The sequence below is a fragment of the Parus major genome, chromosome 1A (genome assembly GCF_001522545.3).
Source record: "Parus major isolate Abel chromosome 1A, Parus_major1.1, whole genome shotgun sequence".
Classification (NCBI taxonomy): Eukaryota; Metazoa; Chordata; class Aves; order Passeriformes; family Paridae; genus Parus; species Parus major.
Window position 1 is genome coordinate 17,604,211 of NC_031773.1, and position 23,998 is coordinate 17,628,208.

The 23,998-nt window shown below is 40.0% G+C and overlaps 1 protein-coding gene and 1 long non-coding RNA gene across 2 annotated transcripts in view; one reads left to right on the top strand and one right to left on the bottom strand.

The window, feature by feature from the left end:
• The window catches only part of PIM3 (Pim-3 proto-oncogene, serine/threonine kinase), a 5,135-nt gene extending 4,128 nt beyond the window's left edge, over window positions 1-1,007 (bottom strand). The window contains exons 1-2 of the mRNA XM_015629195.3: window positions 460-1,007; window positions 1-111 (exon numbers count right to left, since the gene is read on the bottom strand). Of these exons, the coding sequence (XP_015484681.1) occupies window positions 1-111; window positions 460-541 (193 nt within the window). The 5' untranslated portion in view covers window positions 542-1,007. The remainder of the gene's footprint in view (window positions 112-459) is intronic.
• Window positions 1,008-15,648: 14,641 nt separating this feature from the next.
• Window positions 15,649-17,310, top strand: LOC107205068. The gene is made up of 2 exons (XR_001521834.2): window positions 15,649-16,293; window positions 16,631-17,310. It is a non-coding gene; the product is annotated as an uncharacterized LOC107205068 (long non-coding RNA).
• Window positions 17,311-23,998: the final 6,688 nt, after the last annotated feature.

Here is a 23,998-nt window from a genome sequence, read left to right on the forward strand (position 1 = left end):
CCGGCAGCCCGTCGGCGATCCTGCTCCCCGCGTACACGGTGCCGAAACCCCCGCTGCCCAGCACGGAGCCCACTTGGTAGACTTTATCAAACGGCTCCTTCTCCACTTTCACTGCGGAAACAAGAGGGAAAACCCCGCATTAGTATCCTCAGCCGCGGTGCCCCCGAATAATAATAACACTGGTAATAATAATAAAAAAATGTAAAAAAAAAAGAGCCCCCACAAACGCTCTGCCCGGTAGACCCGTACTGTGTGCATTGCCCTGATTCCGACCAAAGCTTTATTAAAAAAAAAAAAATAAAAAAAATATCTTCAATTGAGAGAAAAGAAGAAAAAAAAGTAAGAATAAAATCAACGCAGCTCCGGGAGGTGCGAGACGCCGACCCCGACACCCCGGTAACGCAGGGCGGGTCTGCGCCCTCCGGCGCGGCGCTGCCAGGGGACACCCGAGCCCCGTACCTGGCTGGAGGATCTTCACCGGCAAGTGGTCCATGCTAGGGCTGCAGATGTGCGCCAGCGAGCCGAACTTGGAGAGCAACATCTTCCGAGGGAGGGAAAACGTCGAGTTAGCTCCCCGCGGCAGCTCCGCCGGCGTCCTCTTGGCTCGGCGCGGCTCTCCTCTCTCCGGAGCCGGCGGAGGGCGGCGAGCCGCCGAAAGCTTCTATGCGGCTCCTTCTTCGGCCGGGAGCGGGAACCCACGGAGTCCTTGGGGGTCCGTCCCCGCCGGCAGCAGTCCAGACGTCGGTAGCACAAAGTCCTCCGGAGAAACGCAGTCAGAGAACGCGCCGCTCCCGCGTTCCTTCTTCCACCCGGCGAAAGCCGCTCGAGGCGCAGGCAGGCGCAGGCAAAACTATAGCCCTCCGCGGAGGCAGTCGAGTCCGGGGTCTTCGGATCCACGCGTGGAGCCCGCCCCTGCGGGGGCCGCGGCGGCAGGAGCGGGCTGGGCGCCGCAGTGGAGCCGTGGCGGGCGGAGGACAGACCGCGCCGCCGCCAAGCTGCCCGCGCGCTTCTGAGCCGGCGGCGCCGCCGAGCCGCCTCTTAACTCCCAATATTTTGGTGCGGGCAGAGTGCGGCGAGGGCGCCGAGAATATCCCTCCGCGGGGGAGGGGGGAACACCTCTCCCTGCCGCCCCCGCCGCCCCCTCCCCTCTGCGCCGGAGACCCCGCGGGGCGGCGGCCACGATTGCAGCGCCCTGTCCCGCCCCACAGCACGGGCGGGCACGGGGAGGGCGGGGGGCTGCGAACTACTTGTTCTGTAGTAACCGGCGCGTAGAGTTACACACCGTCTGAGAGGAACGCATCACACATTAGCGGCAAAAAAAAAAAAAAAAAAAAGGGCGGGGGGAGATTCTCCCGTGTGCGTTAACGCCGCCGTGCGGCCAATCGCCGGGCGCCCTTTCAAAGGGCTCCCGCTGCTGCCCAATGAGGAGAGCCCTCATTTGCATGCGGCGGCGCGCGGCCAGGCGGCGGCAGGGCGGGAATGCCGCGGCGCGCCGGGCCCGCCCCGCCCCGGGCTGCGGAAAGGTCGCTCCGAGCCGCCGTGTCCGGGGCTGCGCGGGGGCGGGGCGCCAGCAGCGCCTGGGCAGGGTGGGCCGCGGCTCTGTGCAGCCCGCCTGGGGAGCCCGCAGCCCCGGCACGTTAATTGGTGCCCGCTCGTTTTGCCAGCCGGGGCTCCCCGGTGAGCACGCGGATCGCTCCCTCGCCCTCAGCGGCGATTCCTCCTCCTCCCCCTCCTTCCCAGCGCTGCCCCTTCGCCTCGGCGGACGTCGGCCTCGTGCCAGCTCGGGGGGACGCCGGCGCCTGCCCTCCGCGCCTGCCTCTGTCAGTCACATCCCCTGTGCGGAAGCCCCGCGGGGGCGTGCGGCGCGACGGCGGGCGCCGGAGTCCTGGCGGCGCAGCTCGGCAGAGCCGAGCGCTTCCCGCCCCGCTAGGCGCCGCGCCGGGAGAGGGCACGGAGCCGCTCCATTTCCCGGCGGTACCGCTGCCCAACCCGCCCCGCCCCGCAGGGGGCGCTGCACCAACGGGAATGGGGGCGCGTCCCGTCCGAGCGGGCTCGCGGGGCTCCCTGTGCCCTGAGGCTGCGGCCGCGCCGGTCACCGCGGTCCGGGCTCCGGCCTTTTCTGAAGGGGCCCAGGCGGAGGGAGAACCCCGAGGGCACCCGGGAGATCTTGCCGAGTGTCTGACCAGCAAAGCTGCGGGCCGTTGCTTTAGAAATTAATGAGCGCGCTGCTAGGTGGGCAACAGTACCTTAATAACTGCTCCAGCAGCTACTGGCCCAGATGCCAGGCAAGGCTGGCGCTCAGGCGGGGAGCGCCCCGCCGTTTGCAGACGGCTTGGCGGCTGCCCCTCGGCGCCCCGTCACCGCCGCCCTGTCACCCCCCGGGCCAGGTGCGCGGCAGGGAAAGCTGCGGAGCTGGAGGGAGCGGGGCTCAGCGGGGATCCCTGACGTGAGGGCGCTTTTGGCAGCCCCTCCCACCCTGGGCTCTCGGGGACAGCCTAGCAGTTGGCATTGTCTGATAATAGTAGTGCTGTAATCTCGGGCAGTCGTGCCCATAAACAAAGCAAGGGCTTCTAGGGAGAGGTAATATCTTTTATTAGATTAGACCAGCTGATGTAAAGGTCAAGTTTGCAGGCGCAGTTTCAACCCTTCATGTCGCAGAATGTATTTTTTGAAGATAGATCAGTTGGGCTATAAAAGTTACTACTTCTGATACAGACCAATTTGCAGAGGCTCAAAAATAAACTATTGAGTTTATTGAGTAGCTGAGGAATAATTTAGGACGTTTCATGTTTATGTTTTTGTTTTTTTTTCCTTTAAGCTAATGATTGGGATTTATGAGATAAAGCAATAAAAAAGCTGGTTTGGTTTGGTTTTGCTTTTTCTTTTCTTTTTTTTTTTTTTTATTTTTTAAATTTGTGTTAGACCCTGCCTTTTGGCTGTCTCAAGTCACATTAATAAAAGTTAATACGTGTAACAGTGTAAGTGCTAATTATTTAGGGAATTAACACTGCAAGTTGTTACTAATTCCTGCTTTTTTTACATGACCAGGCATGAAAAATCATGCATGTATCACTGGTCTGCAAACGTAAAAACATCAAGCCTTGTTGTTCCAACTATTTAGAATTGCTTAAATTCATCTCTGTGTGTGGCCAATGTATAGTAAATCAGTGATACACTTGCCTTGAACCTGTTCAGGAAAAAATACAGTTCCTTCTAAGTCCTGTTGCATTTAAGCTACATGTTCAGCTGTGTCAGCTGTAAAAAACCCATGACATACCTTTCCACATCTATATTTGTAGCAAAATGATAATCTAAAAATTCTGGGATCAATCCTGGTATTGATGTAACTCCCAATCTGATTTGTATTTTCACACCAGTGTGAAAGGGAGGTTATTTTACATTTTACATTAAAGAAAACAAGGTAGTTACTGTAAGAAAAAAAATAAGGTGATAAGGGGGTATTTGTTCTTCATTCACTTAATTTTGGCAGACAGACGTTTAATTTGTATACAGCTACAAGCACTCTTGGCTTGACAGAATTACAGATGGATCCCAGACATGGAATTTACCCTGTCTTTACATATAAGCCTTTCATGGGTTTGTGGTGCTCCTTTTGATCTGGCTTGGAACATGCAGTTCAGTGGTCCTGAACAATTATAGCTGCAGAAATATTTTATAAACTAGTTTTGGCCACTTTAACAGTGGCTTTGCAACTATAAATGGAAAATCATTCATGGGTAGGATGCCAATTTGATTTAGAATTCATGTTTCTGTGCAACAGTCCCTGAGCAGGAGTTTGTCAGGCACAGAAATATAGAAGTTCCATGGAAGTTTCTGTTTGCAGAACAGTACTACCTTCAGGCTACCTTTTAATGTCTGTATGAAACTCAAAGTTTGCTGTGGCACATCATCAGGTATTGCACCAGTGACATTAATGGGCTCTAATATATACTTACAGCCATTGTAGGTCTTCTGGAGGGGACCACCAAAATGCATTTGTTCTCATAATGCGACCATAAGGAATGCTGCTAAGGATGCTCTGGCAGTGAATGTTCATTAAACTTACAAGAATATTGGTATTTCTAGGTCACTAAACCTCTTTACATGTCAGAGCTTCTAGCTCCCTTAATGACTCTTTGCTTGATTCTCTTCAGTCTCTCTTTTCTTTGGCAAGAGAGCAAACTGAACACATTGCTCTAAATGTGGCTTCATCTGTGCTGAAGAGAGGGCAATAATCTTGTCCCTTGACCTGCTGGCTGTGGCACTCCAAGATGTAGTCAGTGTTTATTTACTGCAGGTGCACACTGCTGACTTAGTTGGTTCGTGGTCCACTAGGTCTTCTCCTGTGGAACCATTAGTTCCAGCCTGCACTTCCCCCTAACTATATCCTGTCCCAGATGTGGGATCTTGGCATTCTTGTTTTTGGAAGTCCAGTACAGATGTATGCGTTACATGTTTATTCGGATAGTTGAGGTTTGAATAGCAGCTATACCCTCCAGTATACCAACAGGCCCCCTTGAATTGCTGTCACCTTGTATTTCCAAAGGTCACGGATGAAAAAGTTAAATAATATCAGCCATTTCATTGATCACAAGAAATATCCCTTGGAATCACCTGCTAATTGGATTTAAAACAGTTATTAGGTATCTTTTGAGGCCCATGACCTGGCCAGTTTTTAATGCACCTTGTAGTATACCTGTGTCTTCCCAATTTGGCTGCAGATGCTGAAAAATTATCAAAGTTCTGGCTACAGACAAGGGGAGCAACACCTACTCTAATCTTACCCAGAGAAACCTGTAATATAGTTGTAGAAAACAATCAGAGTGACTAAACACGGTTTGTCCTTGGGAAATTCAAGATGGCTGTAATCAATAACATTTTTTTTTCATGGTAGTGATTTCCGTGAATACTTGCTCCGTAATTTCCCCAGCCACTGAGAGAAGGTTGATCATCTTTTCACCACCCAGATCCTCCTTTTTCAACTTCCTAAGATATTTTTATAGTTGTTAGAAACCTCCTCTGATCACTGTGACCTTTCACAAGGGACTGAGAGTGCCCTTCCAATGACTTTTGCTGTCACTCTTAGTACTCTCAGATGTATCCTGTCCAGTCCCATGGACATGTATGACACTCCTAGTTTGTTTAACTAGACCCTGACTTGATCCTTGCTGCTTGACATGGAACTCTAGGATCTCTGAGAGCAGACCATGCCAATAGAAACAGATAAAATGAATACTTGTGTGCTGTGTCACAAGGTCACCTTGAGTGTTCAGCAGTTGGCCTAGATTTTACTCAGTCTCCCCTTTTGTTGCAAAAGTGTCCTTACCCATGACATCCTTCATCAATTTTAACTGCACGTAAACATTGCCCCTCTAATTCCATCCCTGCATGCCCAGGAAATGTTCCTGTGTCCCCACTTCCACCTCCCCATATGCTTGGTTTTTGTTGTTCAGCTCAGTCATATATACCCTGTGCTGCTAAGGAAGGCTTCTGCTATATTTTCCTGTTTGCTTGCAAATTAGGACATATAATAATAATAATGACTCTGCCAGGTCTTACAGATCAGTTGTTAGGCCATTTCTTTCAGCATCTCCAGTGCTTTTCTTTTGACCAATGTGTCTTGGTCACACACAGAAGCCACAACTTCTCTTTATTTCTTTGCATTTTAGAATATGCTGAGTTGGAAGGGACCCATCAGGATCATCAACTGGCCCTGTGCAGAACACCCAAAGACTCACACTATGGGCCTGAGAGTGTTCAAATGCTTCTTGAACTCTATCAGGCTGGTGCTTTGACCATCTCCCTGGGGAACCTGTTCAGTGCTCAACTACCCTCTGGGTGAAAAGCCTTTTCCTCATATCCAACCTAAACCTCCCCTGACCCAGTTTCACCTTGTTTTTCGAGTCCTTTCATGGGTCGTAAGAGGGATGAAATTGGTGGCTACCCCTTCACTCTCCCTCATGAGGATGTTGTAGACTGCAGTGAGGGCTCTCCTCAGTCTTCTCCGTGCTGAAAAGACCAAGTGACCTCAGCCACTCCTCATACAGCTTCCCCTTTAAACCCTTCATCATCCTCGTGGCCCTCCTTTGGACAATCTCTAGGTGCTTAACGTCTTTTTTTATGTTGTGGCACCCAAAACTGCCCCCAGGACGTGAGGTGAGGCTGCCCCAGTGCAGAGCAGAGCAGGACAATCCCCTCCCTCACCCAGTCAGTGATGCTGGACCTGATGCACCCCAGGACACGGCTGGCCCTCCTGGCTGGCTCATATTCAGCAGAAAGATACTGACAACTTCTTCAGTTACACACCATACATTTCCACATATGGAACATTCTTTTGCCTTTATAAATCAATATCCTGAGTGTATTCAGTCAAAGTTGACTCCTACCATAACCATTAGTGAGACCAGTATTGAGGTACTCTTAAAAGAAGGCTGAAAACTGAAAAGGTTTTCAAAGAGAATACAAAATTTAGGACTGGTATCTTAAAACACAAAGCTCTACTAGCTCAATCTACTTTGTTTATTTGACCTGTTACCATAACAGTCTAGAAGTATCTACAATTTATTTGTTTTTTTTCCACCTGATATTTGCTAGCTCTTAAAGTCTCACACAGGAAGAGTTTCCCAGGTTGAGAACCGAGAGAAAACAACAAATTCTAGAAATAAAGTACAGGTGGGTTACAGAACTTGACTGGGGATGTAGTTCTCTGGTAACTGAAGACCTGGTATTGAAGCTGGATTAAAAATAATGCAAGAAAATATGCTCATGTGTAAAAAGAATTTAAAGATTAGATGCACAACTTGCATTAGATACCATGACACTGTGTCAGGTGAAGTCAGACTGGTAAGTCTCTGGAGCATTAATATTTATGATTTGAAAAGCATGGTTCTGTACAGAACTGAGTTCTCAGGACCCCATCTTTCACTGTTTTGCAAGTGGAACTTTGTATTCAGTAGAGAGTGCACAATTTCAGCAGCTGTTTTCCCTATTTCAAAAAATATATTGAACTAAAGTGGGATCAAGGAAAGGTAATGAGAATGACTGAGTATATGAAAAAAAAAACCCCAACCTCTTTTGAAAGATTAGGCCTTTTTTCACTTTAGAAGGAAGATCAAGAAAGAGGATACAGTAAAATAATGGTCTAGGTACCATAGATCAGATGACTGAGTTCTCTCTCATTTAACATGAGCTGAGAAACATCAAGGAGAATTAAAAGGTAACTTTCAAAACTGAAAAAATAAAAAATACTCAAACCCAACCTGTAATTACCTCTATATATAAAACTTGTAATTAGACCATGGAACTCACTGCCAAGTCACAAAGGCCAAGAATGTAACAAGATTAAAAAGAGTATTGTATTTTTAGTGATAACAAGTATATTCAAAGTTATAATTGGAGGATAAAAATAGTAGAAGGGCTATTAAGTATCAAATTTCAACGTGGAAAACAGTTTTATGTCTTGTAGAATGAGTTGATACTGTCATCAGCAAATTAATGAATAAAGAATGTAAGTAAGGAGTGGAGAATATAGTCCACCTCTGCCTGCTCTGGAGTCTTTATATGTGTAGAGTGAGCCAAAGTGGTAGTTTGTGTACCAAGGCAATTCTTAATAAAGTCCTGTCTGTATTTGCTCCTGTGATTCTGTTTGTGTTAGTAGTGTTATATTTGCACTGCTGCAACGATGTGAAAAATTGATCTGGGTTCAATGATTGTTTAATGGGATAGTCAAAATGAGTGTTTTTCAACCTATAATCTATGTATTGATAGAAATAGTAAGACATCACAGACTGTTCAATGAATTTTCTGTTTTTCTACATGCACCAAATAAAATCAAGTAGGGAAAAAAAGAAACAATAGCAAAAATCCCCAAGGTTTACTTTTATTTGTTATTTTGTAAAATTACCAAGTTACAAAAGTAGGTGAATACATAAGCCTTACATTAAAATTAAAGAAACACTGGAACAGATGATCTTGAGATTTTGTATAAAAATTTAGAGGGACATTTATTGTATCACTGTTGCATCATAGCTTTATGGGATGAAGCAAAAAAAAAACCAGTCTTTATGACTGTGTTTCATAGAAATGTTAGAGTTCAGATGAAACTGGATTGTGTTCTACCTTCCCTTTGAAGTGTGAAGATATGAAAGCCTTATGTAAGTTGTGACCAAGCATAGTTATAAGATTCATATCATTCCATTGTATCTGTGTGCAGATCCAAAATGCTGTATTACCAGTAAAATAATTCATCAATCTGTTAATAATAAATTCATTTTAACAGACAGTGTCAATATGAATGGGTCTTTCTATATTTGAGAATAGATAGAAAAGTTTAATTGTTTTTCAATAATTATAATGATAATAAGTAATAAAATTGCTGAAGACTTGCAAAAAGAGACAATATACAGAGCTGTCAGCTCTCCACTTGATCTTTTTTAAATCTTGACACTAAATTTAAACTCAAACATAATACCAACATTGTAAGTCAAAATATTATGTTCATGTGGTCTTATGCTACTAATTTCTACTCAATATATAGATTAATTTCTAATTTTGAAAGCAAGAGGAGTAATTTAAAGGAGACTGAAAGGACAGTTGGTGGGCAAGTTAAATGAAGAACTGTTATAATAATATGGTAGTTGTAATATGAACATAATGAAATAAGTTCATGCAGTAGGTGGATGCACTTTGTCACAACAGTTTGCCAACCAGTTTTATGGCTACATAAGTTACTAATTAAGGCTTGATGAGCTAAAATTCAGCAGTATAAAGTGTTCAGACCTTTCCTACTAACTTAGCATCACTACCTTTATGCTTCCACTTCCACTTTCTCTACTTCAGCTTCTCAACCACTCTGTAATGAGAAAAATACTATGGAGTAACTGTAATTACAGAAATAAGATCTGTCCTTTGAACCATATACAGGAGAGAACCACCAGATTAGTTTGTATGGGTGTGCCCCACCTCTATGATTGACAACCTACTGGTGTTCCTGGTCTTTGCTAATCTAAAAGGATGTAATTATTAACCAGCAAAAACACCACTCCTTCACATGCATCCCACGTGTAGTCCTCTGCAGAACTGCCACCAGTCACTGCTACTGTTGTTAGGACCAGACACAGAACAGCATCATTTAGCAAGCTGAGGATCCTCAACACTGATCTAGTGTGTGTAATAGAAAACAGAAGTTCACATGGAGAAGAAGGCTATATATTGAGTAAATTTCTATGTAAGTATAATTACTCTCGCCAGAATAGGCTGCCTTTTCTGTTTTTTGAAGTTAGATTAAGACTATGAGAAGAACAGTTCCATTTAACATATATAAAAAGTTGGTACCTGATTTGTTAATGTACTATGAAAATAATAGTAATAAGAAAAGGGAAGGAATGAGTATCCTGAAAGGATCTTTGATCAAGGCCCAGCTGAATGCACTCCAATATTTGTATTATAATCTAAAACATAGTGACTGTCCTTGCTCAGTGTTTTATTCATAGATAACTAAAGTATGTACCATAAACCACATGACTGTATGATCAAAGGACACCTTACTGTGTGTGTCTTATCTGTAGTAGTATACTAACTTTATGATCATAATATTTCATTTTCTGTCGTGTTTCTATGGACTTCATAAAGAATATCACAGTCTATGTTAATCAGTATCTCATCATTTTTAAAATTGTTTTCCAAATGTGAAAATCTAGCAACAAATATGCTACCATGCTATTACACTTTCTGAAAGGATGATTTCACTCTTATTTCAATCTGGTAAATCTATTAGGCCGATCTAAAATGTGTCTTCAGAAAAAAAAAAAAAAAAGATAACACAATTTGGCAGAAAAAGCTGAGACATAGAAGACAATAAGTCTTCTTATTGGTAAGTCTTCTTATTCGGTAGAAGAAGAGCATGTATTACTTGAATTTTTTGACAGTCACTTTTGGCTAATTTTCACTACTGCTGTGGGCATTCATCAGTAGAGTATATGTAAAAAGGCACCTAATAAAGTTTGGCAGCAGGCAAAAACAAACATCCGTTTGTGAATGAAACTTAGTTTTGTGATGAAAGTACTAAAATATCCCAGTGGTTAAGGCCTTATAAAAGAAGGAAAGATCTATTTTCTAGGTCAGCAGCTTCTTTAAGAAGCAGCACAGCTGTAGCTTCTGAGCAAGGTCTTCTACCAGACTAATGGTACTCTGAGTGCAGCAGCCTCTGAAACAAAGGGTGTGTAGCTTTGAGCACAAGATTCCATGGACACCATTGTGGAGTCCACTAATAACTTTTATTTATCATTGGTATATTCAACAATAAAGTAATTCTTGAGGGAAGGTTGATTATTCTTGAGCCTTGAGATTTAAATTTCAAATGAAATCACAGTTTAGGCATTCTGCATTCTTCCTGATTACGGTAATCCTGTGTGATGGAGGAATACTGGACTCTAAATCCTGGTACAGGTTATTTCTGCATTTGTTGTATAAAAGGACACTTATACTAAGATGTAAAATGTATATGTCATACATTGAAAAGCTGAAAAGGAACAAAGTTATTTACATTTAAGACATACAGGAAAAAAAGAGTATTGGAGGAGTTGGTAGCAGTGTTAAACATGTCGCTGAGAGTGTCCTTTAGTTAGTATTGAAGTAAAAACTATGGATTATTACTAGGTTAATGGAGTTGGAAACTGTAAAAGATTGAATGGCTTGGCTGCAAGAAAGTGAGTGGAAAAGCCAAAGGTATATCCAGTACTTCTTAGGCTAGGGAATGGTGTCTAGGCCTTTTTTCTGGATGACACTCAAGGAAACTGATGACTAGCACCAATCTCTCTATTCCACAAATAGCAGGAACATCTAACTGCTGAAGTATTCTGCTTCTGAAGAATTTGATTGCAGTAGTAAGTCAGACAATATTTAGAAGTCCAGGATTTGTATTTAAAATATGTGTGAGAAAGCCTGTGCAGACAGTTCTAATTAGGATCAGAGACAAAGGTATCTAGCACTTTCTGTTAAGATCTGTGGCTTCTGTTACTATGTAGAGTTTGGGTTACTGCCTCACATGAAGAACTTCCGTGTCTTTCACTCCTTATTCTTGCTTCACTCAGAAGTCCTGATACTTTTAGTTAGGTTGGCTAGCAATGAACTACATAATTTTGAGTCAATTTTTCAGGATAAATGCAGTCATCTTGCTGTAATACTTCAGTGAGATGTCAGTCATGCTTCCAGAGAGGCAACCAACAGGAATGCACACATATGTATACTGCCCTCACATTAATTTATACCATATAAAATGAATTGAAAGAAGTAGCCCAGAGAAGTGGTTGAGTCACCATCGTTGGATGTTTTTAAAAGGTACGTAGATATGGCATTTAGGGATATTGTTTAATGGTGAACTTGGCAGTGCTTGCAGTTTACAACTGAACTCAATGATCTGAAGGGTCTTTCACAGCCTAAATGATTCTTAGGAGCAGAAGTGGTATTTGGTAAGATTAAATTATACACATTAGTAACTCCTCATTTAACTGATGTCCTGTTGCAGCTGTACCATTAGTTTCCCTTGCATCATAACAATTCTACTTTGAAGTATTGGCAGAAAAAAATTCTGAAAGGCAAAACAAAAGGCAATCTAGAGTCTTCAAAATGTGTTGAAATTCTCAAGGATCCATGATTTCTGGGAGAAAGTAACTCAGGCCTGTTTATCTTTTTGTGATAATTTTTACTTGATTCTCTTCAATGTCATCCTTAGGTAATATTGGAAAAGAAAATATAGATCACTTCTATTTTATGGTACAAAAGCACACTTAGCTCTGTTCCAGATACAAAACAGAAACATACTGAACACCTCTGCCTTTTCCCATATCATTAGCAATTTTGTCATCTTCCTTTTCTGTAATGATGTAATTTATATTCATGCTACTCTGTAACAATATTCACAGGAACTAGGATTTCTTTTACTCCCAAATTTTATTAAAAATCAATTATTTTTCTTATTCTTATTGAATGCAGAATTTTTCTGCCTATATTTTTAATTTCCCCTGTTACCTGGTTTTCTTAACATAATGTTTTACATTTTTTGATTCCATGTTTAATTACTGTTCTTTGCCATCTGTCTGCAGGGAAATGTGGTTTATCTGTATTACTGATACCTAAAAGGAAAATGTGGGAAACTTAATAATAATTTCCTACATTTTGAAAATGTGTGAAGTACATGGGTTGAAGGTAGTGTCTCTAAAGCTTAAATCTAAACCTTCATAATTACAAATCTGTCCTGTAGTCAAAAAGAAGATAATGAATCAATGCTGAGTTGCTTGCTACACAATTATTTTCCACACCATTTCCTAGAAGATGAACTTTCCAGTGAAATAGAAGATTTAAATTCATGATATGAGTGTCGAAGGCTGTATTTAGGTGTACAAATACTATGTGTCTGAGAATACTTACAGACTTGAAGCACCAGATTAAAATCTAATATTTTTTACTTCCTTCAGTTTTGTGCCTTGCCCCTAGGAAAGCCACCGCCACTCTTGGGACAAAGGTGGCTGATGCACTTGTTGGTCTGATTATTAACATAAATCATCTTAAGACTGAATCCTTTTAGCTGAGAACATCCCTAAGAATAATAAGTCTTGTGTTATAAAAAAAATAAATATAATCTAGTTATGGTTTATTTAAATTATGTGCAAGTAAAAAGCAGCAAATTATAGTGGTACCACTTCTGCCTGACCACCTCTAATTCCTAAGAGAAGCTGTTATGTCCACTGACATTTATTGGTGTATTATTATTGATACTTTTGTGTTCTCACCTCACAAAGATTTTGGGCTCAGTTCTAATTTCTCAAATAATGTTTTTTCTCCACTGAATTAAAAAGGATTTCCATTGCTATCAGAGAGACTTAAATAAGACAATTGTAGACACATCTACACAGTTGTGGTTTTGCTGTCCCATTGGTTTTTTTTTTTATCATTCCTATTTCATGCTTAAGTTTGCTGGAAGAAAGGGGCTTGTTTTCCACCTGTTTTTTCACCTCAGGTCAAAGAGATAATAGAATAGAAATATATCAGTCTTGAGGGTCATATATCTGAAAAACAGATTTAAATGAGTACAGTCAAATATCTTGTACTTAGTTTCATTTTTTGTGTCACATGTCAAATTATATTTTATTCCTCACTTTTGGTGGGTTTTTTTGTGGGTGTTTTTGTTTTTGTAGGTACGTGGTTATCCATACTGCTGAACTTTGCCCTTTGACAGGAAATGACAATCAGTGTAAGGATTAAAGAACAAATTCAATTCATTGTTTGGTCTGGTTTCAGAGTTATATTGCAGATAACATTGTTATAATGCACCTTGCATCTGCTGTGTAACATAAAAATGGAATGATGAGTTTTAAGAGCATAATAAGGAATCATAGAATTCATTGAATTGAATGGAAAAGCTTTTGTTTTAGACTAGTTGTCACTGTAATGAGTTTTTTCTTAATGACATAATCATCTTAGTAACAATGAATGTCATACCAACTCCAGAAGCAAACCAGCTTTCATAATGTATGCAGGAACAGAAATGTCTGATACACTTGTGTATTAAAGCGTACCCCTAAATGTTCAGAAAAAGGAAAAATATTGCTTACTGCTTCCTTCCTACAAGAAGCAAAAATCTGGTATTCAAAATTCAGTATGTATGTCTTCAATATGTCTTCATACTGTCAACAAGATGAGAGTTATCTTGTGATGGACCAAGAATCTACTTCAAACTATACATACTACTTCAGTAAATTGCAAATATAAACTTATTAAATCTAATTTAATGCCACAGGTTCTTGGTGTGCCTGCTCTTATAACAGTGGTGAAGAGCTGCATCCACAGCTTCATCAGCAACTATGGTTCCTCTCCTCTAACCTCTGTATCTCAAGATATCTGAATGTGGAACTGTTCAGTATTGCTTCCTCCTTGGTTTCATGATGACATCTATTCTTCCCAAAGATGTGATTATCCATTGTCAAGAACATAAAAGGCTCTCCTATAATATTTTGTGTGCAAGATATTGATGCTATCCACTAAAGATTTTTTGCCTTATTGTAAGAATAATTGGCTCTGGCAAAGTGGCTATCTTACTTTTTTTTCTTCTGTATGAAAGGAGAGGGCATATAGAGAGAGAAATAGTACATTACAACCTTCCAGGATAGTCCTGCTGCAGGTCCCTGGGAGTGTGACTTGACCCAATGGTACTGTGTTATAAAAAAGAGGGCTGTCTGTCTTTCAGACATTATGGATTTTTTTTTAAGATATAAGGAATGGATAAAGACCAAAGAGCATTGATATAGTGGGAAGGCACAATAGTGCACAAACTTCTAGATGTTGGCTGGATTAAGCTCTTCAAGGGCACCCTAAGCTGTCCAGGTTGTGTGTGGAATTGCTTTGAAGTTCTTGTGCTCTGAGAAACCAAGAGAGGAGACTCTTGAATGTAGATGCTGAGGCACTCAGAAAGGTTGGGATTTGATAGCATCGCTATACAGTTATGTAAAACATACATTTATTTAAAATATGTGAATAGGATTATTTTCATCCATCTTTCTCTTAATGTTTCATCTATCTTCACAAGTAACACCTTTGCTGGAACTTGTAGATCTCTCCTTGAACGTGGGCTATCAGTTTTCCTGTAAAAATACCTATTTTTCTGATGGGCCTTAGTACACCTGACTGGACTGTGTTATTTTGGAAGGAGGTGCTCTTTTTCCTTTCCTACTTGCTTCTACCCACACACATTGATGTTAGCATGCAGTAGAATCATGGCTGATTTATCCCTTTGTCATTATAGAACAAGACTAGTAAAGAAATAACCAGAACCAGTGCACTTAGGCATACCTTGTCTAAGTCAGTCATCAAAGATGATCAGGAGCAGCAAGACAAAGATGACACTGCAAGAGCTGGCAATCAGATTCACGTAGGCTGAAATAGAGCCATGTTTTTGAGTGTTGTTTAGTGGCAGCAAGAGATTATTTAAGTCAAAGGTTCCATGGTCCAGTCCTCCATTGTTGGGTATATATTTTTACTTTCACCTTTGTACTGGTGCTTATGCTTGTCTAAAAGATGCCCCACATGAGATTGTCTCAAGGCTTCAAATACTAATTGCACCACAAAGTATTCCTTCTGGACTGTCAAATGTGGAGGAAGTTGAAGGAATATGGATGAATTTCCTGTGGGATCAGAAAGGTAGCGTACCCCATCCTTCATTATGGAACCACTTTAGTTCTCTTCTTCTGTGTGAGAATAATATAAACAGATTCAGTTCAGTTCAGATCCCATAAATTAGTAGGAGGAAATCTGCTTGTCCAAATGTAAAATTCCAAAACTGCAACATTCAGTTTCCAGATTCTGTAATTGTGCAGAAGCCCAAGTTCTCTACTATGTAGACAGAATCCAATAAGCAGAAAACGTCAGAAAGAATCATTGAACATAAAATCCAATCTCCTCTTTTGCCTGTCACCTCACTAGAGGAGCTGGGAAAGACTATATCTGGTAAACCACAAGCAGTATTGTAGTAGCTATGACTAGCAGCCTTGGAGCAGAAATGTTTGACTTAAGATGAGCTTAGGCAGGGAAGGAAATATCTGGTGGTTTTTTTTTTTTCTCCAATACTTGCATCAGTGATCAAACTGGACTAACTAACTGTACTAACTGACAATACCTTAAGTAAAAATCTGAGTTGTATTGGTTTGTCTGTGATATTTTGATTGCTTGTATGCTCTACAAATAGCTGTTGCAACTGAAGCAAGATAACCTACCATGGCTTTCTAGGTGCATACTGTTACCTTCTGTTCTGCTTTATCTTATCCTGGACTTCAGCTGGAAATTTCCATGTGCTCATTCTACTTTCTTCTGACAATATCAGATAAGTTATTTCAAATAATTTATTTAACAATGTGAAGGCTAATATTGCTTGAAGAAAGCTAGGAAGGATTTTGCCCACTTTAGAGCCGAAGAACTGGTAAAGGAGTGGTGTTACGGGAAAGCCTTAATGCTGTTCTGCTAATGACACCCACCTTTCATAAAGCAAATTAATTTTCTCTTTACCAGCAGTAGACTGACTGTCCATTGCTACATCATGCCATTTTGAAAAACTGTAGGTGTAGCAATCTGCAGTGGCAGTGTGAGGATGGAAAACTGGGGACCATTTGCCACTTGCTGCCAAGAGGTATATCTGTCCTCTCTCCTGTCTCTCTAATGCTGTGGATTGACAGCACCAGCCATGCCTGCCTACACCAGTTGAAGAACTTACTGCTTTTCTTCTGAATACAGCTAGACTGTAGATCTGTGAGTATTCCCTAACATACTTCAGGCAAAAGTGTTATCAAGACCTGCTATTTAAATCCTTTAAGGCAGCTTACTTACCGTGACCAAAGTGGGTTAGGAACTCCTTTTAGGTGTGTATCTGGTAGTGGCAGCCTGTAGCTCTGCACAGCTATATTACAGAGTTCAGAGTATTACATCTTCTGTGGCTAGACTGCATCCTGTACGTGAAGTAGACTTATTTAGAACAACTTTTAATATTTTAATTAATTTGTAGATAAATTTTCTCTCCTTCTTTCAAGGTAGTTGTGCTTCATTTAACAGCATGCTCTGAGTCATGTTTCATTCTTTGTCTCCCTAGGCTTCTTCAGCCTCTTTGGAGATAGAAGACATGATCATGTCTCTGAATCACAGACTACTGGAGGCTGTGAGAATGCACAGAACTTATATATTCTATGCTTGCCCTGTTTGTATGCTCTGCCCTATTCACCTGCTAATCATCACTGTTGGGAACTGAATACTAAAATTCTAAAGAGGATAAAGAGGTCTTGAGTTTTACCTGTTATGGTTGTTCTTACTGTTTATTTCTATATGGCTCCAGGAAGACAGCAGCTACTCTGTGACTTTGCAGCTTGTCATTCAGTAGGGAGATACTTTTCACTTTTCTGGCCATGTGCAGTCAAGAAGAGGGAGAAGCTAAAGAAATATGTAAAAGTGTGAAAAAAAGTATTTGGCCTTTCCACATAAACATGCAAGAGAGAAAGGAAAGACAATGAAAGCAGGGAATACAATGAAAAGGTAGGGTAGATGGCTTTTCACTGATAGAGAAAGAGCAAAAGAGCAAAGAATCTTTTAGTAAGGCAAGGCACAAACTGAAGAAGACACTATATCAAAGGGAAGAAGCCAGTACTATAGCAAACTATAGTAAAAACAATAAAAAATGTTTACATAGGATTTTAAGAACAAATAGAGATGGCAAAATCCAAAATTTATTTTTTAAATTTTAAAATTTTTAGAAAATAAAAGCAGTAAAGAAACGCATTTTGTGAATATTTTAAGTTCTCATTAACAGGGCAGTGTTTTCAATGATGCATTAATTCACCTGTTCAAAATGCTTCAGTCATCAAGTCATGGAATTGCAGTGTTGGTGTGTATGTGTGTGTGCATGTGTGCCTTTGTGGTTTGGGTGAAACTGGTATTTTTTCATTTGAATCAGACAAAGGTGGGGCCAGGGTGTTTTCTTTCAGGCACTTATTTATCATAGCTTACAGTTTGCTTTGTTGTTCAAACAGTATGTGACTCCACCCGCTCCCATTATTACCCAGCAAGGATACAAGTCTGCTTTAGAGAGTTTCTATGTTCACACTACTGAATTCTGGTGTCAAGTTGCTTTCTAATAGGAGCAACACTTTGGAGGGTAAATTGTAAGTGTTTTATCTTGACTGCAAAAATCACTCTCTTTGGAAGCAAATGATGTTGAGAGAAAATTCTTATACTATTCCTTTTTTAATTGGAAATAAATCATCCCTTTCACTCCATTCCACACTGCGGGGTGTTGTTGGCCCATGTGCATCCAGGGTTGTATCTGCTGTGTTTAAGAATGTGCAGGTTTGATCTCCTGAAAGCATTTCAAAGGAATATGCTGACAGTGCATGTACACTTTCATCTACCCCACAGACAGGCTACCAGAAGTGGTTGCTCATGCTGGAAGGAAATAGTGCTTTATGCTATTAGGGTGTCACAAATCACACCTCATGTTTCCAATGCAAATGTAGAGCTCCAGGAAGCAATCTTGTTCCTCCTATCCCAGTACTCCCTGCAGGGTGATGCAACTCTATTATCTTTAGTGCAGAATAGTAGCTGCAGACAAAGTTAAATTCATTAAAATTATGGGTGAAAAGGAAAATGAACCTTATTAACTACTTTTGTGTGTGAAACTGGGTCATGAGCCCATACAAATTTGTTGTGCTTGGACCTCTTACCGCATTTCTAGATTCCCTCAAGTCCCAAAATACCAGGGAAGAGAGAGAGTGGGGTGGATGAAAATAAGGTGAATTGTCAGTCTCCTTGGGAAAGCTGCTAGTATTTTTCCTGCTACTGAAATACTTCTCACCTTTTTGGAGAGCAAAGTTCCATGTTTCAGTGGTGCTGCTGAAAATTAATTTATTGCAGGATTTTGCTGTTTTCTAATGTAACACACAGAAAATGTCACCTGTCTCTTCAGTCATAAACTTTTCCGTGTCTACCCAGAAAAGTCACCTGCTCTTTTTGCTAGATGCAGGTTCACTGTCAGAACAAAGATTCCTTTAAGTCGGTGTGTGTAGTACCCTAACACAGAGCACCATATCCAAAAGCAGAAGGAACAACTATGCAAGGGAGTGGATTCATCAGAGGTCAGGCAGGAGCATTTCTTGTAGATGACTAATGGTAAGGGATGGGCAAACCTTGTGTTGTTTTGAGGTTTTGTGAACCTTGTGAACTGTACTTTTGGTTTCACACGGTTTGTGAACTGTCCCCCCTCCTACCTTGTCCTTCTCCCTTTGGTATTTTCAGAATGGGGATTTTGTTGATTTGTTATAGTTTTTTTTTTTACTGTGAACAAGGGGTCCCTTTCTGTATGTATTAACGATTGAAGAATCTTTCCACCTCAGCCCATTCTCATCAAACTACTAAATGTAGGAAGCTTCTGTCCTTATCATCTCTTCTTTTTCTCATTTTAATGATATTTTCTTCTCAGAGCACAATATGGCAAAGGGATCTTCTGGGTCACTATCAATAGAAACTGCAGCTTATTATTTTTCTAGGTCTACCTAGCTCCAGTTTTAAACAAGGTTTGTTTTTTGTTTTTTGGGTTTTTTTTAGTCTTCTTTTAATCTGATTTTGTATAGTTTTATAGCAGATTTTTTAAAAATTATGTTTGTGGTTGTCTCTGCTCCCCTTTTCAGTCACTCAAATGATCTTTAAAGTCACAAATCAGAATCATAACCCTCCTGGTTTCATTAAGGTCTTGTATCAAGTGAGGTCCTTCAACTTCACAAAATTTAAGAGGATTTTAGAATAGAAAATAGAAAATTGTTTTTAAATAATTGTTATCTGGAGGAGTGAAAGTGCTCAAACAGAGTCTTAAAGAGCTAGTTTTACAATACTACCTCCTCATTTAAATCTCTGCTATACCATGCCTGTGTGCTGCATGTTTAAAGCAGGATGATTTATTGTGTAAACTGTGCAACTTTGCACTGGTGAATTGTAAGGAGAAAAATTTTCTCAGACTTTACATTAGGATGGCCTGCAAGATGACGTGAAAGAAACAGTTGGCAATTTGGGAAGTTTGTCTAGTGAGTTCTGTTTTTAATATCTTTATCTTATAAATTGAATAGATTGTTTTATTCCTATTTTTGGCATGGTATTACAGTAGATTTGGTAGATTATTGCTGTGTTGTAAATTTTGCCATTAGTGAATGCCAATTATGTTAATGAATTCTAGCTGGCCAATCAAGGAAGAGTCAAAGCTATTTTCTGTTTGTAAAATATACTAATTGAGATCACTATACACTGTTTAATTGTGTTGGTAAATACTCTAATGTTTCATTTCTAAACAGTTCATGTTTTAATGGAGAAGGAGGAGCAGGGAATTTAGTAATTTGCCAAAAATTAAGACATATTTTCTAATTACCCGGATTATTCATTAGCACCAATGCTTACAAAAATCCCTCAAGGAATAAATATATATATATAATTTTTAAAAAAGGAAGTAATGCTTTATCTAAAATAGAACTTAAAACAGAAATCAAAGCCAACTTTGATGAAAGCTTTGTGTGTTTTAAGCTGACTCTAGGGTATACAACAAATAGATGTGGAGTGTTGCAAAACTCAAACATTGAAGCAACAGAGCACAGTCTGAATAGTGCCGAGATATAGGAGAAGAATTGTCCAAAAGACCTTGGGGCAATTATAATGAGCTAAATATGCAAACTATGCTGTGTGTGCAGCATTTCTGTAATGTTTACTACACTGCCATAAAAGAATTTCTCTATGAAGAAAATTACTTTTGCAAGAATTATAGATATATAATGGAAACAGGCAAGCATCTGTCACTATGCAACTGGTGAAAAATTGAAGGCTTTTAGTTTAATTCAGTTCTTCATGCTGGAATATCCTCTTCATTTGAATTACTGTACCAGAATTAATATTAGGGCCACCGACAGAGAAGTGATTTACTACGAGTAAAAGGATAGATTGGCAGATTTATATTCGCTAAGCACTTTCCCACAACAACTCTTCTGATGACAAGCCAACCTAGCAAGTTTTGGCTTGCAGTTTCGGTGGTTTGCAAACTGTTTCATTTTGAAAGTATGGGAGTTACTCAACACCAGGGGCCAAACGATGATCTGAATTTTGCTGGAGTTACATTCATGCTTCTCTGGTTGCTATTTTGGAACAACTCCTAATGTACACTGTTCAGATCATGATCCAGTCCAGTTTCCTATACTATGTAGAAGGTGGTGGAAGAAAGAAAATGAGATTCACCTCATCTGTGGTAGATCCTGTAATGTGTCTGTCTTTTTTGCATTAAGTCTAGAGAAAGCCTAGGGCACATATTTTATACACCTACTGAATTGCCCTGCTAAGATGTGTATCTCTGCTCTGACTGTAGGAGCAGTTTGGTTGCCCAACTACCTTAGACTAAGACCTCAACCTTTATGCAGCTAGAATAAGGCAAAGGGAAACAGACTGGAAAGGGAGATTCTTCATCAATGATTTTGAAAGAAAATGTTCCTTTACATTAGCAATACTTTTTCTTGTAAAGGTGTTCATAATTTTTTTATAGGGCACATAAATGTTATAAGTTTGCTAAACCTCGGAAGCCACTGTAATGTCACCCTGAAAGAGGAAATTTTAAAGACTGGATTTTTTTTGAAAAGAAAGTGGAAGAGCATGAAATCTAGTGGAAATTCTGCCCTCTCCTTTTTGCTGATTCTTCCCAAGAGCAGAAACTGAGTTTCCTCATGGAAGCTGCTTAACTGCTTTTAGGGGTACCAGAAAATGAGAACTTGTTTGTGGTGTTTTGTTTGGGGTATGTTTTGTATGTTGTGGGTTGTTGGTTTTGTTTCTGTGTTTCTTTCATATGATTGCAACTGGTTGACTTTGTTTTCCTGGAAATGCGAGCTCTGATTGAAAATATTTATGTAGCGTTTGTGCTGCTCTCAGTGTCTGTCTGTCATGGAATGACTTCATGCTACACTCATTCCTTCAGCAAGGCTCAAACAAAGCCTATTGGCGAAGTGAAGAAATAAAGATCTACTGCAAGAAAAACTCCAAGATCATGTCAAATGTAGGCTAGCCAAAGAAGATCTAAGGGAAGCTGGAATGTTTCTTGTATCAAAGAGCTAATTACTGGTGGGTGGAAAAGGGATAAGGATGGTCATGGCCAAAGGTAAAAGTCATAAATCAGTTTAGACTTTGAGTTTGAAAGACTTTTTTAAAAAAAATGGTGCTCTAAGACAGTCTTCTGCGTGGCAAAATAAACCAACTACTATTAAGATAAGCTCGGTCACTTTAAGAAGAAGTTTGTATAATATAATGTTATATAACAAAAACCTGCATGTGGTGATCCAAATATTGTCTTTTGATAATAGATTTTGAAGCCTGTAGAACACAGAGCACTCCTGTATTCTCGGCTTCCAGTCAAAGCTATTACTAAATATCAATATATAGCTTAGGATACTTTCCTTTGTGATGAAAAAAGCACCTGAAAATGCTGAAAAATTATCATAATCTCTTTGGAATTCTGTGAGTGAGAAAATGTTCTACGGTTTGATGGAGAAAATAGAAAATTGATATTAAAGTCTTATCTAGAGTAGGAAAATTTCTTACCTGTTTTTGGCAGTTACTCAACTGCAGAAGTAATATTTGTTACACAGATAAGTGCACATAAAACTGGAAAACCCCCGCTATTATACTCTCTAACTCAGATAATATTCCTATTTATGTCTTGGGTTTTAAAACTGATTTTTTAATATTCTAGTTATGTCATTACTATGGCATTGTTTTGCACAAATAATGGACTTAGTCAAACTAGAATCTAATCTGTAGTTTAAAATAATGACAGAATTTGGACTATTATGAGACAGTTTAACTTCTAACTATGCAGCAAGATTTGTGTTTGTGTTCTAAAAATCACGTCTGTATGCACACACACACTCTGATATATGCTCTTCACCAATCAAAATAATATCAATTATGATTAAGAGTCAGACTTCAATCTGCAGGTGCAAGGGCACTTTCAGACTATAGCCTGTCCTTAAAATCACCCTGTTGTTAATAAATGACTTTTTGTAAAACATACACATACCTTCAGATAAGTCAAAATAGTGAACAGAGGTCTTGACAAAAGTCCTCCATATTTGAAAGTGTTTTCAGATATCTGTGTGTCCGTAGTACAGCATTAATGCACGTACTTGGAAAGCAGACACCCTGCAATAACCACGCTGAAAAGGATTACTGGAGTCCTTTTGCCAGACTGGACTAGCAACATCTAAGTTAACTTGACTGTGTAGCAAAGTCAGTTTTGATTTCTTTTCCTCATGCTACATGCTGTTGTAATCTGTATGTGATGATTAAAGGCTAGTGAAGTGTTACTTTGCTCTTCCTGAGCATACAGAAGATTTCTCTTTAAATAGGATAACCATGTCTACAGTGGCTGTTTTGCTCAAAACCTCAAAACAGCATCTCAGTTGTGCATACCTTGTTTTCCTCATGTTTGTACCTTTCTTGGATCAAACAGATGTTGTTGAATCCTGTTGTAATGGTTTTGTAATATAATTGTTTGCCCCAAATGTCTGCCTCAGCTCTTTGCCAAAGATTGTCCTGTTCAAAACCAGTAGGAAAGAGTGTTTTCCTGCTCCAAGACAGTATCCCACAGTTTTGGTCAAATGTATGGTTGTAGACACTTAAGATAAGAAGCTTGACTTTTTGTTTGTTTGTTTGTTTTCTGAATTTATTCAATGACTTTTATTTATTTATTTATTCATTCTTGTAAGTCTTTTCCAAAGACAGTAATCTCCCAGAAACTGATAGGATAGTCAGTTTGGAGAGCAATGCCTAAAATAATTAAAACGAGATTTAACATAATTTTTTCTGTTAAAGACCTTAATAAAAATATTTTATGTCTATTCTTTAATTATTTTATTAGCTTTTATCTATGTAAAATGAACACATACTAAAGAATGGGGATTGATAGCTCATGCTCTCTGCCTGTGCTCTCCAGCAGAGTTTTAATGTGACTCTTGGTGTTAGAAAAATTAAGAGTATTGGTAAATAAATTTTAAAAGAGAATTGGGAAGGAGGTTTTAAAGGGCTGTATTGACAAGTCTAGCCACTTCACATTAGAGTTTTCACTACTGTATTCTGTAATCAGTCTCCAAGATTAAACATTGACTGACAACAAAAAAAAATTATCTGGAGCTCAGAATTATGAACAAGCTCAGTGAGTGATGTGGAGCTGAGAATTCTGAGCAGAATTCTGAACAAGTGGAGTAGGAATTTCTTCTTAACCCTGAAGTCAAATATTTTCCATTTAATCACCGTTTTTCTTGCAATGTAAGAAGATGGCTTAAAACAAAGAAAATCACCTCTGGAATATTCAGAGCTTGAGCATTTTCTTAATTAGAATGCTGTATTTCAGCAACAGCCCTGGAACCTTGGATGGGTCCCCTGCTGGGATGTGCAT